The following is a 19,817-nucleotide window of genomic DNA, read 5'->3' on the forward strand; positions in this document are numbered from 1 at the left end:
GAGGATACTATCATTCAGAGAAGGCTGCAACAGTAAAGAAATTTTTCTAGGCAAGTTGGAACTTAAATCTAGCCTTTGATAATTAGAAAGAGAATAATATACTCCCCTAATATGGGCACATATGAAAGTCAGTGTCAAGTTCAGGAAGAGAATTATATAGTCTTGTGCAATAAGTAAGTTGGCTGACCCAACTAAAACTAATTATTAATATTGAAATGGAGTACAATTAAGATTGCTTAAGAGATGATGAAATAATTATAAAAGGTCTTGAAATTCATAAAGAGGGATTGAGACTTGAAAAAACAGTCTGTAATATTTGAGGAAGGCTCATCAGAAAGTGAAGAGAAGGAGGCAAGAATTCTGCACATAGGTGGCTACCACAGAAGTGTAGGCCCGGGGAAAAGAAAGGAACCAATGAAGACAGGCCAGAGAGTGTGGTGTGTGTATGTGTATGTGTGTGTGTGTGTGTGTGTGTGTGTGTGTCCAGAAGAATCCCTGAATGTGTTATACAGAAGGTTTTAGCAGGTAATATTTACATAATAATTTATAGAGCAGGATGAAGATTTAATTTTTGAGAGTAGACATCACTGATGGAATTGTGGTTATTTGAGGTAATCCTGCTGTTGTGACTTAATTATTACACAGAAAACATACAACTGCTTTATTTAGATTTTCTTTAAAATTTACAGTTGACATGCAATATTATTAGTTTCAGGTCTCTAACATAGTAATCAGACTGTGTAACATAAAATGGTCACCCTAATAAGTCCAGTACCATATTTCCTGTGCGGTAACCTGCATCCCTATGACCGTGTTTATAACTGGATATTTTTACATCCTGAAATCCTCTCCTTTATAACCCATCCCCTCAGCTCCTCTTCCAGCTGATGACCATGAAAATGTTGTATGTATCTATGAATTTGTTTTTGTTTTGTTTCATTTTTTACATTCTACATATAAGTGAAATTGCTTTATTTTCCTTAAGTGTGACAGAAAGTAGTTAAAAACGAAAAGAAGGTAATGTTAATTTAGTGATAAATTAAATATATGACTATTTTTTAATTACTTTATTATTGTTCAATTACAGCTGTCTGCATTTTCTCCCCACCCCTCTCCCCTGCCCCAGCCAAACCCACCCTCCTCCCTTGCTTCCACCCTTCCCTTGGTTTTTTTGTCCATGTGTCTTTTATAGTAGTTTCTGAAAACCCTTCTCCCCACTGTACTCCCCTCCTCCCCTTTGGCTATTGTTAGATTGTTCTTAATTTCAGTGTCTCTGGTTACATTTTGTTTGCTTTTTTTCTTCTGTTGATTATGTTCCAGTTAAAGATGAGGTTATATAGTATTTGTCCCTCACTGCCTGGCTTATTTCACTCAGCATAATTCTCTCCAGTTCTATCCATGCTGTTGTGAAAGGTAGGAGCTCCTTCTTTCTTTCTGCTTTGTAGTATTCCACTGTATAAATGTACCATAGTTTTTTGATCCATTCATTTGCTGATGGGCATAGGTTACTTCCAGCACTTGGCTATCGTAAATTGTGCTGCTATGAACATTGGGGTGCATAGGTTCTTTTGGATTGGTGTTTCAGGGTTCTTAGGATATAATCCTAGCAGTGGAATTGCTGGGTCAAAAGGCAGTTCCATTTTTAGTTTTCTGAGGAAATTCCATTCTGTTTTCCACAGTGGCTGCACCAGTCTGCATTCCCACCAACAGTGCACTAGGGTTCCCTTTTCTCCACAACCTCTCCAACACTTGTTTGTTGATTTGTTAATGATGGCCATTCTGACTGGTGTGAGGTGATATCCCACTGTGGTTTTAATTTGTATCTCTCTGATGGCTAGTGATGCCGATCATCTTTTCATATGCCTCTGGGCCCTCTGTATGTCCTCCTTGGAGAAGTGTCTGTTCAAATCTTTTGCCTTTTAAAATATTTTATTCTTGTTCAGTTACAGTTGCCTGTGTTTACCCTCTTCCATTCCCCCTTTTTAATTGGATCATTAGTCTTCCTGGTTTTGAGTTGTATAAGTTCATTATATATTTTGGTATTTAAATGCTTATCAGATGTATCGTTGGCAAATATGTTTTCCCATACAGTGGGCTCCCTTTAAATTTCAATGATGGTTTCTTCAGCTCTGCAGAAGCTTTTTAATTCAGTATAGTCCCATTTGTTTATTTTTTTTCTTCCCTTGCCCTAGGGGATGTATTGGCAAAAATACTGCTATGCGGGATAATCTGAAATTTTACCACTTATTTTTTCTTCCAGGATTTTTGTGCTTTTGCAATTTATATTTAAGTCTTTTATCCCTTTTGGGTTTATCCTTGTGTATAGTTTAAGTTGGTGGTCTAGTTTCATTTTTTTGCATGTATCAATCCAGTTCTCCCAACACTATTTATTGAAGAGACTTTCTTTACTCCATGTATGCTCATGCCTCCTTTGTCAAAAAATGGTCAGCATCACTAATCATCTGAGAGGTGCAAATTAAAACCACAATGAGATATCACTTCTCACTTGCCAGAATGGCTACCGTCAATAAATTAACAAACAACAAGTGCTGGAGAGAATGTGGAGAAAAGGGGACCCTTGTGCACTGTCGGTGGAAATGCAGACTGGTGCAGCCACTGTGGAAACAGTGTGGCGTTTCCTCAGAAAATTAAAAATGGAACTTCCTTTCGATCTAGTGATTTCACTTATTGGAATATATCCTAAGAATCCCAAAACACCAGTTCAAAAGAATATATATATATGCACCCCAATGTTCATAGCAGCATTATTTATAATAGCCAAGATCTGGAAACGCCCTAAGTACCCATCAGTTGATAAGTGGATAAAAAAGCTGTATTGCATTTATGTAATGGGATACTACGTGGCAGTGAAAAAAAGGGACTGCTTACCTTTTGTGACAGCATGGATGGACCTGGAGACTATTATGCTAAATGAAGTGTCAGTCAGTAAAATACAAATACCATATGATTTCACTTATATATAGAATCAAATGAACAAAATAAACTAATGAGCAAAATAGGGGCATAGATATGTAGAACAGACTGACAGCTGTAAGAGGGGCGGGGGGAACTGTGTGAAAGAAGGTGGAGGGATTAGCCAAAGAACATATGTGCATAAGCCATGGACACGGACAACAATGGTGTGGGGGAGGCCTGAGGGAGTAAGTGGGACTGGGTTCAGGTGGGCAGAGGGGGGAAAGGGAGGACAACTGCAACGGTGTAAACAAGAAAATATAATTAAAAACTAAGTGTTTGTAAATGGAGGAAAAAATCTTTATGTGCGTACCCTCTCTTCTTTTTTTGTCTACCAAATCAATCATACATTTATTTAAAAAATATAAAATGTATGTATCAAATTTATTTATTTATTCTCCCCACTCTTCCACATATATAATCACATAAAATGTTTTCTGTATATATTCAATTTGTTTATTTTGAGGTTTAGTATTTCATTATGGAAGTATTAACTTTAGAAATAGAGACAAGGAACTGTGCCCAGGATTGCAAACATCTATTAATAGAGATTTTTTCTTTTTCTTCTAGGCTATTGTGGTGACTGATGGAGAGCGTATTCTTGGCTTGGGAGACCTTGGCTGTAATGGGATGGGAATCCCGGTGGGCAAATTGGCTCTGTATACAGCGTGTGGAGGGATGAATCCTCAAGAATGTCTGCCTGTCACTCTGGACGTGGGAACAGAAAATGAGGTAACAAATTAAGTCTCCAAAAAAGCTGTTCGTCTTTTTTAAAAAAGCAGAATTCTTTTATTTTGAGCTTATTCCAGGAACCTCATAAAATACATTATTTTCTGGCTGGTTCTCTCTCTCTCCCAACTCTTACAATTTTCATTTTCCTTCTTTATAATGTCATAATCTTTTGCCAGCTTCTTTATTGCTTATTACTCTTTGGTGAGTGCCTATACCATTATTCTACACAGTATATATTTTAGATATAATTTTATTTTTTGACTTGAAGGATAGATAGATACATCTATCTGTTGTTCTACTTATTTATGAATTAATTGATTACTTCTTGTACGTGCTCTGACCAGAGATTGAACCCACAACCTTAGTGTGTTGGGATGATGCTGTAGCCAACTGAGCTACCAGGCCGAGGCCAAGATATAATTTTTGACCCGTTATATAACAGTAACATGAACAGTTTTTATGTTCTTTTTATGTTTAAATTCCTTTGTATACATGAATGCTTATTTAACCTTTACAAAGGATTCATTTTGATAAAAACACATTGCTTATCTGGAATTTTCTTTTTCAATACAAATAGAAATAAGTTAGGAATTATCAAACTGGCCTCTTAAAACAATTATTTTAACAGTGAATCTGTAGATTGAACATTAAGATTTTCTCTTTATTTGTTTCATATATTTTAAAACATTCCTATATGATAAATCACATTGATATCAGAGTTTTAAAAATCACTAAATCTGTAAAACATCTTAAAGATTCTAGGAAGAAATGTAGAGGCATAAAAATGATGAAACAGGTGTGCAAAAATTTAAGAATTCAGTCTTAAACTTGGGCCTTTTATTGAGATTGTGTAATGTGGACATACAGAAAGCTGTACACTAATGAACCCATAACACTGGACTGTCGCCTTGATAGGTTGTATTAATTATATGAACTATTTTATTTTCTGAAAGATGGGTCCTAAAATCGCCAAATTTGTAATTCTCTTGCATTTTCTCACATTATGTCCATTTAGTATTCCTTCCTCTTTGGTGCTCACTGCTTTTATGTTATCCCACTCCATATCAGCCTCCCTCAACCTGCACACTGGTCTGTCCACCATCAAATTTCCTCCTTTGCCCTTCTGTAGATCTAGCTTTTTAAATTCTTTTCCCATCAAACATGTTTGGCACATACTATATTTCCAAGTTTATGAGGTGCAAAATTAGAAAATATGATAATTTAAATGGATCTGTTGTTAAAGTGTTATGTGTTATTTCTATATTTTTTTTTATTGCCAGTGGACTGTTGAGATATTAGGGGGAAAAGTTGAGTGGTGGAATTTTAACTCTTTGATGGGTCACTGGAGAATATCTTTTTAGCCTGAGAGTCCTTCCTGAAACTCTTCAAAATGTTTTGTAGGGTTTAATTGGATTAGATTATATACATTTACTTGAGTTAGATAAATATTGAGTACCTACTATCTCTCAAGGCCTAAGTGAAGTCTGTATAATATCAGAGTAAACAAGATCTTGCCAGCAGGACACTCTGTAGAAGAGGAGATACACATATAACTAGTTTCCACATTCATTAAATGCTTTGATAGGAATATTTGAGAAACCGTTGAGGACAGTTAGCAAACCATTTCTCTGGCAGTTCCAATGTGCTCTTAGTCTCTAATTTGACTGTAAAGGTTATGAGTAGATATTTTTTGTGTATTCCCTCCGTGCTTGCGTAAGTGTCATTGGGTCCTAAAGACTGCTTGATGTATTGCATGGTATATAGTTTTCTAGGGCTGCCGTAACCAGCACCATAGTCTGGGGACTCAGCCCCCAGAAATCTGTTTTCTCACAGTGCACAGAGGTAGTTTCTTTTAAGGTCTGCCTCTCTGGCTAGTCTTCCTCCAGTGTCTTCCCCTGGTCTTTGCTCTGTGTGCATCTGTGTCCTATTTTTTTAAATTATGAACACCAGTTAAAATGACCTTGTTTGACTTGATTATCTCCTTAAAGACCCTCTCTCCATATACAGTGATATTCTGAAGTACTGAGAGTTAGGACTTCAACCTATGAATTTGGGGGTGGTACCATTCAGCCATGAAGTCATGCAGTCTTCAAGAGAGCATGGGAGGATGATGCAGTCTCTGCACAGTGATTCTGTGTTCACTGAACTGTGGCTCCAGGCCTCTGCTTTTCTGATTCTGATTTTGTGTGTAGTCTGACGTTTAGTTCATGTGAATGGTGTATCTAGATCTAGAATCTTTCCTGGAATTTGAACTCAAGAAGTTGAAGCCTCTTCCTCCTGCTGTTCTGGAAAGTGCTGTTTATCTGTGGCATGAACCAACTGTGTCAGAGAGAAAGATGTGTCTACCCGCCATATTTCTCTCAGCTCATGTGCATACAGCAGCTAGAGTGGCACTAGAATGTGACCTGAATTACTTTTCTATTGCTACCACAACAAATTATTACACTTAGTGGTTTAAAACAACACAAATACAGGGTCTGGCATAAATAACACCTCTTTTTTTATTACATCTTTTATTACAAATTCATAAGCATGTAATTCTGTAACATAATATCACACTCAAGCACACTATATGACATTTTAGGTGAAGTGTGCAAATTAAAATTACACCCATATTGTTACCCTACCAACCACACTCAAGCAGGGGTTGCTGCTGCCAGACCCTGTGTGTCACCTTAAAAAGGTCACGAGTCTGTCACGAGTAGGAAAAGGCCGAAATCATAGAAGGTGCCAGCAGGGCTGTGTTCCATACCCTTGTCCTTTCCAGCTTCTACAGACGGCTTTCATTCTTCGTTCCTGGTCCCTCTTGTCATTTTCAAAGCCACCATTGTGGTATCTGTCCACCCCTCCTTCTGTTGGCTCATTTCTTTCTCAGACTACAGTCAGTAAAGGTTTTTCACTTTTAGGGACTTGCCCACAATCATGTCTGCAAAGTCTCTTCTGCCACATATGGTAACATATTTATAGGTTCTGAGGGGAGAGGGAGGTTGTTATTCTGTCTACCACATGATCCCAGTTAGAAATCTCATCGTTTCTCCCTCAACTTCAAGACTCCTTTCATATTATGGGGGTTACTTGCCGCTTCACACAAGTGACCCTGCATTGGAATGGGTACTAATCATTACAGTAAAGCCAGAGGAGAGAAGATGATCCCTCAGTCCCTGGCTTTCCGTTTACACTGTCACGTGCTTACTTTTGGTGGTCATCTTTTAGCTCGTCCTCTCTAAAGTAGAGGATTGGTAATGGGTTATAGAAAGATTTTCTTTATTGTCTGATACACTGCACAATGCCTTAGAAAAGAGAACGGAGACTTTCTTCAGCTTAATTATATATGCATTATAACTATAAGAGACTTTTTGAAGTTTGTGATGTATTTTAGAAATGCCATTATATAAACTCAAATAGAAAACACATACATGAGATGGGAACCTTTTGGAAGGTTAAATAATTTTAACTTAATAAGTTTGAAATGAGTAGTTCTCAATATGTGTTTCAGGGACCAAGCATTTCAGAATTGCCTGGGGTGTGTATTAAGAATGCCAAATCCTGGCCCTCACTCCAGAGCTCCTGAATCACAGTGAAACTGAATCATTTTTATTTCCACCACTTTTAACATTCATGCCAACTTATATGTATGCTGACTTTAAAAAATTAAATTTACTGGGGTAACAATGGTTAGTAGGATCACATAGGTTTCTTTTTCTGTTTTTTTTTAAGTATACAGTTTACAGAGTTTTAGCAATATATACATCAATGAAACCACCAGACAATTGATATATAGCATATTTTCACAAAATAATTTTCAAGTATCTCATCTATTCAAAAACTATTTGATTTTTCCTGTTATGGACTTGAAGAGGTTGTTTATATATTCTGGGTAATAGTCTCTTGTTAGAAATATTTATCGTGAATGTCTCCTCTGCTCTCTGGCTTATTTTAAAAATATTTAATACTATCTTTGGAATAGAAATTTTTAATTTTGATGAGACCTTATGTATCACATTTTTTGATTGTTGTTCAAGTAGTTTTCTGCCTTTCCCCTCACCTCTCCCCCCAACCCCAGCCCTCCCCACCTCCTTCCCCCATTTCCACCCCCCCTGTAATTGTCCATATGCCCTTTATAATTGGATCACACTGGTTTCAGGTGTACATTTCTATGATACATGGTCTGTATATTGCATTGTGTGCTCACCACCCAAAGTCAAACCATCTTCTGTCACCATATATTTCCATTTTAACTGCTGTTTGAGACTCTTGACAAAATGCTGGCAGTTTACCTAATGTTATTGATGATGTGAGCAAAAAGTATTATTACTGCTTTATGGAATATTATTTTTTATTTGAAAGTAATGAGGTAATAGCTGCAAAGAAAATGATTATCTGTATATTATAAATAAATTTTCAAATAAATGCTAAAATGGGGAATAGTCATAACATGGCAGGTAAAGGTTTGTAATGTTCTCAGTATCAGAGAATATTTTCAGTTCAACAAGAAAATGTCAAATGTGCAATGTATAAATTTCCCAATGGCATATGGACACAGATAATTTACAAATGAAGAAGTAAAAATGGTCAATAAACTCATGAAAACATGTTTAACAACATTAGAAAAGAAATACAAATGAATGCTACTCAATAACATCATATGCAAATAGTATATTTGTGTATATTATTCATTGTGCATTACATTTATTGTATATATTTATATGTATATTTCTCATATATACACGTATATATGGCAAAATGACACTTTTACTTGAGGTTGCAATAAAATAGACATATTATATGTCATTGGGGGAATATTTGTTCATCCTCTTTGAGGGCAGAGTTCTAACATAGATCACCACTTTTACAAATGTTCATGCATTGACATGACAGATTTTCACAGTAGAGTGCTCTGTGAAAGGGGTTATGAAACAATGCATGATACTGCCTCGGATTTGCACAGGTAACATTATACATGCAGAGATACAAAGAAAAGGACCTAGAAGAATATGCATCAAGCTGATAGTGGTGGGTAGTTCTGAATGGGTAGACATTATTAGTATTTTTTGTTTTTTGTATTACTTTTCCATGCTCTCAAGTTTTCTGATAGGAAATATTGTTTTTCTAATTACCAAAACAATATTAAGAAAATAGTTTTTAATTCTTAAAAACTTCAGATTAGAAAGATAGCAATGGGAGAGACAACAACGAGGTGTGAGTTTATAATGATTATTCTTACTAATGATTGCTATTATTATTATTATTACTAATATTATTATCACTAAATAAAAGAATGCTTCAAATAAAAATTTCCAAGGTTCCAGAATTGAGATAGTGCTAATAAATAAGATAATTAACTTTGTCAGTATATACCTTCTTTATCTTCTTTTTGGAACTCTCTTGCCTATCCATATGCTGTGTTTTTTACTGTGTTAATCTTTTTCTTTATTTCATGCTGTAAGTCTTCATAAGTCTTCAGCAATGCCACCTGCGTTGCATATGACATCTCTTGCTACAGAAGGGCTAACCATTTTTAAGTGCTTAATGTCCAGTCTTTCATATATTCTCCAAAAAAGATCTATTCAGTGTTTAATTTTGACCCCAAGAAACTTTTAATGTGATAAATTAACATCACTTCTGGGCCAGGCGACTTGGTCTTTGGAGCCGTTATCGATAATAGATCATTTTGCTTTTTATAGATATATTTGGTTATTCAGAGCTCCAAGAATGCATTAATCACTCAAGCTTTAATTATCATGAAGTTTAAAAAAACAGTAAATTATGACAGAGACATTATGATTGGAAAGTTTTATAACTTCATGATTTAATTGAAAAGCTTTATCTTGTTCCTAACTCTTCATATTGACTCTTCATTGTAGGTAGTCTTTTTATGATACATACTTTAACTATTAGCAAGGGAAAGAATGAGAAAAAAGAGAAGGGGAAACACGTCACATCTTTTCTCAATTGTGTTATTTTTCTAATTCACATTGTAGAAATCTAAATATATCTTAGGCACAGAGAAAGTATTTTAATTCTGGCAGCCATTAGTAGTTCACTGGCAATTCAGCCTCAGCTGTTGCCTGCCAGTGGATTGTTTAATGTTTTTAGACCTCGAGGCACAGCTGGGCTTACAACAGCACTTAGTTTCAGATTTTACATTTCATCTGAAATGCATACATATATATATGTACATATATATACATATATATATATATAATTAAATATGTTAACTTCCAGCTAGCCAGAAAGCCTTAACTCATTGTTGTGCAGTACATTAAGAGTAGGATGACCAAATAATGTAGTTGCTAAACCAAGACACTTTTATAATGAAAGAGGATGCTATTAGTAATTACACTGGACAACAGATGTGAACCAGGCTATAATTTCTGTTGGCTTTAAGACAATCCTATGGAGCTTGTGTTTGGGAATTCTATTATAAATCAGCTTGTATGTTTTACTTCATTTTTTAATTGTTCATTGGTAGTATATAGAGATACACTCGGTTTGTGTATATTGACCTTATATTCTGTGATCATGTTAAAGTCGCATTTTTCCTAGAGGATTTTCGTTGTAGTTTCCTGTATATTTTGCACATACTTACTTAATCATGTGTATACAAATAAAAAGTTTACTGTCTTTTCAATCTGCATTCCTCTTTTTTTTTCTTGCCTAATTGTAAAGGCTAGAAGTGGTGAGAGTAAAATATCTTTGTCTTATTTCCAGTTTTAGCAAAATTACATTCAGTCTTTTCCTGTTAAATATGATGGGGCGGGTGAGAGTAATGGGGTGAAATGGGGAGAACTGTAGTTGAACAACAACAAAAGGGTAAATGGCCTTGGGAAAAATATGTTGTTAACTGTGAGTTTTTTACAGATGCCTTTTTTTAGGTTGAGGAAGTTTCTTTCTGTTCCTGGTTTACTGAGAATTTTTGTTGTGAATGGGTGCATTTTATTGTGTAAAAGTCATACCTCAATTTAAAACTGATTTAGGAAAAATAATATTACATATACTAAAACTTGAACAGAACAATATTGTCTCACATATACCAATTTTTTAAAAAAATAACAAAGTTTAAGAAAAACTTTAGTGAAGACTGAAAAATTTATTTGTAACATTGGCTAACTATAATATTAAAGGTGTACTCAGATATTGGAGGAATATTCTGCTTTCAGAAACAGAGGGAAAAAAACAAGAATTGACAACTTTCTATTTTCTAAGCTAATGTAGTACTTCAGAACTCAGTATTATTTTTCTATGTGATAAACTTTAACTGTAAAATTTGAATTGAGCTTTTTAAATTACAACACTGATTTTAATTCCTTTTATTCCCCCCAGAAAAAGGTACAATGTTTTTAAAGTTTATTAATTATTTTTGTTATTTGGCATATAAATTCTGTAGATACATTCTGTATAACACTAAATATTAACTCTGAAAGTTGCTTCTTAATCAGTTTCGCAACATTTTATTTCCATTTCTCTCCTTATAATACAGATGAGGAAACTGAGGCTTAGGACTTGCCTTCAGTTACTTTTATATCTCTGATAACTTTTTATTTTTTAAATAGGAATTACTTAAGGATCCACTGTACATTGGACTACGGCAGAGAAGGGTGAGAGGTCCCGAATATGATGACTTTTTGGATGAATTCATGGAGGCAGTTTCTTCCAAGTATGTATATCATTTATTTATTTTATATTTGAACTGAATTTCAAAAATTTAAAGATGACCTGGCCTGACCGGGTGGGGGGTGGGGGCTCAGTTGGTTGGATGTTGTTCCACAGTGTGAAAGGCTACTGGTTCGGTTTCCAGTCAGGACACATGCATGGGTTGTGGGTTTGGTCCCTGGTCCGGACTTGTGCCAGAGGCAACCAAATGTTTTTCTCTCACATTGGCTTTTATTCCCTCGCTTTCTCCCTCGCTTCTCCTCTCTCTAAAAATAAATAAATAAATAAATTTTAAAAATAATAAAGTTAAAAAAATTCTAAGATCTGTGCCGTATATTTAATAACTAGAAGTGATTTGAATAAAATATACATCGTCATAGCTATTAGTGGCCAGATGATAACTTCATGTGCTTATCCCCTAACAGTTTGTCTCTGTTGCTATTCCTGAAGATACTTTTCTTACAGTTATTGGTAGTCTGTACTATGTTACTGGCTGCTGATAAAATCTGATCTTTGATCACCTTTCTGGGTGTATTCGACCCTTTTGTGGTAGGAAAAGCAGAGGAAGGAGGAGCTTGAATTAGTGCAATGCACAAGGTCCAGAATGGAACCAGAACCAGCACAGCCGATCACAATCCATGAACCTCTGAACAAAAACACAATATTTGATTAAAATGCAGTATTATACTTCACCTAGTCTAGGTAGTATTGAACTGCGGGCCAAGTGCTACTGTAAAATTTTCCAGTTTCCTTCTTTTAAAGAAGCTATTTCTATCATAATTTAGGGATGCATTCTGGGAGAGTTCTGTCCCACTGACAGTCCCCCATTTGTTACTGTGCAGCCACAGGAACCATGTACTGTCTAAAAACAGATATGTTGCCCTGGCTTTTCTTAGAAATAAATGTATCACTAGAATCAGCTGTAACTAGAGACAGACTCCTGGTTTCTTTTTATAATAAGGTTTAATTTTAAGAAGTTGTATCCAGTAGCAGAAAGTACTTTCATCAGTTTGCACAATATTTAGAATAAATTGAACCTTTCATTATTCAAGGTTTTAACACAGAGTATATTGGCCACTTAGTATGGACTACTTTTGAAAGACCCATGCCTGATTTATTATTGTTATTATTTATTAACTTATTTAACTGTCACTTATTCATAGAAATAGTTGAGAAAGTCTGCAGTTCAGTATTGCTTAGTACAGTTAAATACTAGTTTTTCATATTAAACTTTAAATTTCTTACTCTAAAATTTATATAAGTTCTTGAAATTATAACTTCAGGTAGCACCATTAATCAAGAGATTTTGTAGAGAATCCATGAGACTCAAAATTCTCTATGTATTTGTTTTTATTATGTAAATAAAGTCTAACTTTATATAGACGACTTTGATACATTTATAAAGAGTCTGTTAAACAAGTTATGAGCATAATTCATAAGGCCTATATACTTATATGCTGTTGAAATAAAAAGAAATAGTGTTATTTGGAATCAATGCAAAGGATTCTGGAGGAAATGAGATGAACTAATTTTGACATGCTGTTTTCATCTAAACTCAGAAAACTACTTTTTAAAAATGTCGAATTGAGGGTTATCTAAGATCTTTGATAAGGAAACGGGCATTGACAAGAGTCGGCAATAATTTTCCATGTAGAGAGCACCTGTGATCAGCAGTTAACTTCCGGGCTCTTTCCCAGAGGAAAATCCCAAAGGTTTTTTCACAAATACTTCCTCACGTGGCACTGGTTTGGGAAGTTTTTTGAAAGCGAAACCAGCACTCCCGAGTTATATTGGAAAGTAGTCCTGAATATAAGCCCAAAATATTTAAAAAGGAAATGTAACTCAAATTCAGGGTGGAAAATTATTGCTGTAAGTTGGGTCACCTAGGAATCAGATTCTGAGGAGTTAGTCAAGAGTGTTCTTGGAATCAACCCCTTTGGAAGGGAGTGGACAGAGACAGGAGTGGACAGAAGAAGTCGAGCTGCAGCTTGGAGTCACCATCAGCCTTGGATAACTTCAGTGGGAACACTGCATGCTCTTCAGTTCCTTAAAGGAACACTAATTTCTGCCAGTCTCCCATGCTTTCACCCCAACCCAACTTTGTGGGTTTTTTTTTTTTAATTTACTGTCTTGTCAGGGTTGAGGTGGAGCAGTTTCAAATTCTTCCTTTTGGCTTTCTCTACAATATTATAGCTCTGTTCATAGGCCAAAGATGTGATTGATCAAGTATGTCTATTCTGATTATATATTTGGGGACTTAGGAAATCACCGCCAAGTGGGTCTGTGGTCCCAATGGACCCATCATGTGCTAGCCCTTGGCCAGAGCTTCACTTATTACTGGCCTCCACGTGCTTCTTACGAGAAGGGACGGCATCTCGATGCTTCGGGTCTCCTGATGTCACTGTCAGCTCTGTGCCCTCTCAATGGTCGGGTCTTCCCATGTCCAGGACTGGACCCCTGCCTGCCCCTGCCCCCCTTTCTCCTCTCAGCAAACGACAGCGGCCTTCTTCCTGTTCCTGTTCCTGACAGCACTGGAGTTATCACTCCAGACCCATTCTGCCTGCAAAGCTCATTAGCCTTAACTTCAAGAATCTAACCATTTCTCATTGCCCACACTATTATTTCCCTTATTTGAACCTCTTTTCCCTGACTATTGTAGTAATCTAACTAGTCTGACTGCCTCCTGCCTTGGTAGCCTTTAGCCCATTTTCAACACAAAAGGTAAAATGATTCTGTTAAGTAATTTCTCAGCTCAAAACCCTACAATGGCTTATCATTTTATTCAGAATAAAAATGAGTCCTTGCGATAGCATGAAACGCCCTGGACCTTCCGACTTCCCTTCCGTTCTCACTTTACCTCCTGCAAGTTCATCCCCTTGCTGACTTTGTTCTAGCCACACTGGCCTGTTTGGTCTTTTTCACATTTAAGCCAGACATGCTAATGCCTCAAGGTTTATCATTTCTTCTACTTAGAACCCTCCCTGTCCTCTGCCCAGTTTTCCACATGGCTAAGAGAGAAGCTGTCTCTTCTCCTTTAAAATTTCCTCAAGTATCACTTTCTCAATGAGACCTTCCTTGACAAACCTATATACACTAAAATTTTACCCCAACTCATTTTTCTTCATTTATCAATATCTGACATATTTATATTTATTTATCTAATTAATTATTTATTTTCTATCTATATTCATGTACTGTGAATTCCTTGAAAGCAGGGAATTTTTTTCTTTCCTTCACTGCCATATCCTTAGTTTTTAAAATATTATCTAGCATGCAATAAATACTCAGTAAATATTTGTTAGATGAATGATTGAACTTGATTTGTTTTACTTATATATATTTAAAAAAATTTTTTTTAAGATTTTATTTATCTTTGAGAGAGGAAGGGAAGGAGAGGAGGAGAGAAACATCAATGTGTGGTTGCCTTTCATGCATCCCCTGCTGGTAACTGACCTGCAGGGAACCGGCCTGCAACCCAGGCATGTGCCCTGACGGAATCGAACCGCGATTGTGTGGTTCGCAGGCCCGTGCTCAATCCACTGAGCTATGCCAGCTAGGGTACTTATATATTTTTAAATGATAGGTATGAATGAAAGAACTCTGGTATTTTAAAGAATTTTTTCTTTTTATGTGATTTAACTTCAGGAAATATTAAAGCTTTACTGTCCTTACTAACATGCCAAGTGCATGTTCAAGTCCCCATATGTATGTACTTCTTAAATATTTGTGTTCATTTTTGTGGTTGTACTGCCTATAGTAGCCTTCTTTTTTTCTAGAACCAGTTGCCCCTGAAAGTTAATAAGAAAATTAGTGACAGCTCCGCTTTGCTGATTAAAATTCTTTATATCAGAGTTTTAATGATTAATTTATTAACTAAATGAAGGAAAAAAACTGCACCTTAAGTGAGCTTTAAAAAGCTACCATAAAATTACTTTATATGAAAAGTTAAAGCATTCAGCAAGAACTGTATATTTTTTCCTTTTCCACTTTAAATTTACAAGCACTGGGAATGACCACAAAGATGAATATTATAATATTTAGACAACCTCCTTTAACCTTGACCGCCATCACAAACTTTATCGTGATCTCTCACGTAACATGTAAGAGAAATAACCTCAGTCCGAAGCCATACCGTCTGCCATATGCTGCAAGGTGTGATGATGTTGGCATACTACGGTGCTCCCGTCACTGGCTCGTTACTGAACTAAAGCTTCGACCGTCTACTGAGATGGAGCAGACTATTCAGAGATGCTATTAATTTGGTCAAGTTCTTAAAGGTTACATCAGATTTTAAAGTAACAAGAGATAGCCCCTGTTTATCATGACCAGATTTGCTAAATTTACTTATTATTATTAATAATAACACCCTCTCTTTCTAAAGAAGTCATCAGGTATGTGGGTTTATGTGCTCTGTACCCTTACACAGGGTTTCAGCTTAAGTTTCTCCACTCGGGCATCCCCATGGGAACGGGCTCATTACGGCCCCGTTATCCTTCTTCCTGCCCTTGCTGCCACAGTTAATTCCATGGCAGACTCTGCGCTGCCCTCTCCACCTGTTCCAATCATTGCTTATATGCCCCATCCCTTTGTTAGATGAATGCATATATTTATAACTAGATGATCTTACAGATAAACCTGTGAGGCACTTTGCATTTTACCTGTCACTTTAATTATCATGCTTTGGTTTTTAGAAGAAATTTAATGAAAACATATGATTCTATGGGACACCCCCTCTATTCGTCCCTGTGTCTAAAGGTAATGTGAATTATTTGAAAAAAAATCAAATGGAAAGAATGTCTGTCAATGTGAGAAAAATCAGCAACCATGTTACTAAGGAACATGACTCAAATCACATTTATAACTCACAGTTTTTTCCATTTTCCCATCCAAAGAAAGATCTGATTCACAATTTAACTATAGCCATATTTTTCTCGGAATGCCAACTATTTCTATTTCTGTCTTTTCTTTTTGCTTTTTTATTCAAGTGAGTGAAAAAGGTCATATAACAATTAGAAATCTACAGGAATGCATTTTATGTATGTTTGTGTAAATATATATACATTTATATTTTCTAAAGTATTGAAGGTGGATACATACTTAAGCATTCTGATGTTATTTTTGCATCTTTGCCTACAACTCAGCCCAGCTGTGGGTGTGCCAATTAACTTGGAGGAACAAGTCAAATGTACGGTTTCTTTCTGAACACGGTTTGCAGTTCTTTCTTTTTAGATGCTTTTCTCTCCTAATCCTATCTTATTCTGCTCATTAATTCCGATTGCATTAATTCAGAATTCCTTTAACATAGTTGTAATTATTTGACACTGGTTTTATTCTATTTGTATGAGTCTTATGAAATGTATTATTTTGGTGCCCTATGTTCCTTTAACTAGAGTGCGAGTTGTGTCAGAAAAAGAACTTTATTACAAGGGATTACATTTTTTCCTGACCATCCCACATTATACTATAGCACATAGTGGGTACAAAGTAACTACTGTTGAAAGCATTACGTAACACAGAGTCTAATCTTCATGACACCATGTGACGTACATCCAAAGCGATGGTGGTTCTCTAGTGTAAACTAGAGAAACATACAGTTTTCCAAATAAACTGGCTCTGCTTGTAGTGAAGTAAATATTTGAGCTTTAATTACATAGATACATTTGTGTGTTAGAGTTCATATTTCCTCTAAAGAAGAAAAGTATTTTAATAAGTTCCTATTGCATTTATTAGTACCTATCATTTTCCCTTTGAATAAACATTGAGATGAGAGTCATTCCTTAATTTATCTGAGTTTATTAAAGCTACATTATACTTACTAAAGAAAATAACTACAGTTTAAGAACAATCTGTATACCATGCTTTTTCTGTCTGTTCTTGGTCTTTTCTCTTGATTTTCATTTAGCAAGAGGAAGCTCAGTTTCTTAACAGCTGGTTTCTTACTGTTTCCCACCTATATATACCATATGTAATAAGTTAGAAAATAAGAATGAATATAACTGCTTATTGGTAATATTAAAAAGGACACTCAATATAAATTACTTAGTTATGTTTGGAGATTAATCTAAAAACAAAACCACAATACACTATCACTAGCAATGTCTTATGGGTCAAAATAAAGTCTTAATTTTTTCTTGTCCTCTCTAATTAATATGTATTTGTAAAGGTGAAACAAATTGTGCATATATAAAAGTAGTTTAGTTCTTAGTTTTAAAGACTGTCTCTATGGCTGGTTTCATGAGGAACTAGTATAACAATATTTGAACAAGATACCTGTAATTTCATTATGGGAGATTAAAGGTGCTGAAAGGAAAAATAATTAAGAAAAGGATATTAGAAAGTTGATTGGGGGTAAGTTCAGGCATTTAAGGGGACTCTGTTCAATTCAGCAATTCCTTGTAAAAACATTCTATAGGAAATGTGAACTCTAATTTGCAATTTATATCATACCTTGACCTACCTTATTGTTGATGACCAGTACATTTCAGTTAGCAAAGGCTAGAGCCTGTCTAATGGGCCCTTGTGGCCTCAGAAGCACTCTGCTATAGCCACTCTCTCTACCCTGCCTCTGTTGTTGAATCTCAAAGCATGTTTCCAATGCAGAATACCCTCTGTCTGAAGTATTCTTCCCCAAGAAGTCTGCTTGGTTAGCAACCTAATCGTTCCCAGTGTCGAGATCTTAACTTTCTTTTGAGGCTTATCCTGATTACCCCATATAGTGCTGAGGTCTGCCCCATCTTCTCCCCACCCTGGCTCTCCCGATACTCTTGCTTTGCTGTACTTTTTCTTATTATATAACTTATATGATTTATACATTTATTACCTTTTTTACTTATTGTATATCTCAGCTACTAAAATATGTATTCCCTCAAGAACAGGGATCTCATTTTTTCATTTTATGAACAAATTTCTATGTCAATTCCTGGCATAAAATAGATACACAATAAATATTTGTTAAACTGGATTGAGCTACTAAACTGGTGAGCACACAAGAGAATGTGACTGGACTGGCCAAAATCTTTCACCATACTAGAAAATTAATGTTCAAACAGGCCCTACTTTTGATGAGTTACTACCATGCTTTTCATGTTGAAAGAAGAGCCATAAGGATGTGGTGAGTGATGAATACCTGATTTTCTCAAGTCTGACAGATACCCCTTGAGGGGCTAGACATAGTAAAGTCAGAATGTTACATAAAGTAAACTAATTACATTTAATTTAAGTTGGTAATAAATATTTTCTGAGCTGATAGATGTCAAAGTCTCATTACTGAAAGCTGTTACAAAATTTGTGTGAAATTTGCCACAATCCAGACATAACAAAATAACTGTATTGCCAAGATGATCACATTCTGGCTAACTTACTAGCTTTCCATCATTGACTGTTATTTTTATTTCACAAATTGTAAAGCCAGCCAGAATTAACACAGCACGTAATGATTTAACCATAATGTAGTGATTAATTCTTAGGACTTTATTTGTGGCATCCACAGATGGTGACCCATTTTTTTACATATTTAGTGAAAAGAAAACCATATCCTTCAATATAGATGGTACAAACTGCCACATTTGTGAATAGAAACAAAATAAGCAACAGTTAAATTTGTTGTTAACCAGATCCATCCATGCTGTCTTGAAGGGTAAGCTCCTTCTCTCTGCTGCATAGCATTCCACTGTGTAAATGTACCACAGTTTTTTGATCCACTAATTTACTGATGGGCACTTAGGTTGCTTCCAGCACTTGGCTATTGTAAGTTGTGCTGCTATGAATATTGGGGTGCATAGGTTCTTTTAAGTTGGTGTTTCAGGGTTCTTAGGGTGTAGTGAGACAGTGAAATTAAGGGCAAACTGACAGTAACCAGAGGGGAGGGGCTAATGCGGGGGAGGGGGAAGGGTTGTCAGGAACATGTATAAAGGACACGTGGACAGAACCAAAAAGGGGTAGGATTGAGGGTGGGACGTGGGGATGACTGAGTTGTGGGGAATAAATGCAGACAATTGTACTTGAACAACAATAAAAACTTTCTGCTAACCAATATGGTTAGACTGCGATGTGTAGAAATTTGAATGGAAAAAAGGCTGTCTTGCTGAGTGACATGGTGGAGTGGTGTTGCCTGGGGTGGGTCTATAGTCCCTGTCTTCCAAGGCCTCATAGCATGACTTTTCTCACTTCAGGGAGTTCACCATGGTTTGGGATCCAACTCTCAGTTCAGGAAGTACGGAGACTTGGTTTTGTTAGCGTGTAAAGCCCATGTCTCATAGACATGAGGTAAGCAAATCCTGGGCTTTGAAGTCAGTTTTTGGCTCCATCAAACTACATTTGCAACCTTGGGAAGCTTACTTACTTTCCCTAACACTTAGTTTCTCTCCTGAAAAAGAATGTGAAAAATAATGAGTACCTATGTCATAGGGTTGTTGTGATGACTAAGATTAAAAATTAAGAGTAAGTGCTATAAATAGTAA

General features: G+C 35.8%; 1 protein-coding gene across 1 annotated transcript in view; it reads left to right on the forward strand.

Moving 5' to 3' along the window:
• The window catches only part of ME1 (malic enzyme 1), a 163,927-nt gene that overhangs the window by 70,177 nt on the left and 73,933 nt on the right, over positions 1 to 19,817 (forward strand). Inside the window, exons 5-6 of the mRNA XM_037143815.2 lie at positions 3,544 to 3,705; positions 11,259 to 11,362. Coding sequence (XP_036999710.2) covers positions 3,544 to 3,705; positions 11,259 to 11,362 — 266 coding nt within the window. The remainder of the gene's footprint in view (positions 1 to 3,543; positions 3,706 to 11,258; positions 11,363 to 19,817) is intronic.

Source organism: Artibeus jamaicensis, unplaced genomic scaffold (assembly GCF_021234435.1).
Source record: "Artibeus jamaicensis isolate MK-2021 breed Jamaican fruit bat unplaced genomic scaffold, CSHL_Jam_final contig_387, whole genome shotgun sequence".
Classification (NCBI taxonomy): Eukaryota; Metazoa; Chordata; class Mammalia; order Chiroptera; family Phyllostomidae; genus Artibeus; species Artibeus jamaicensis.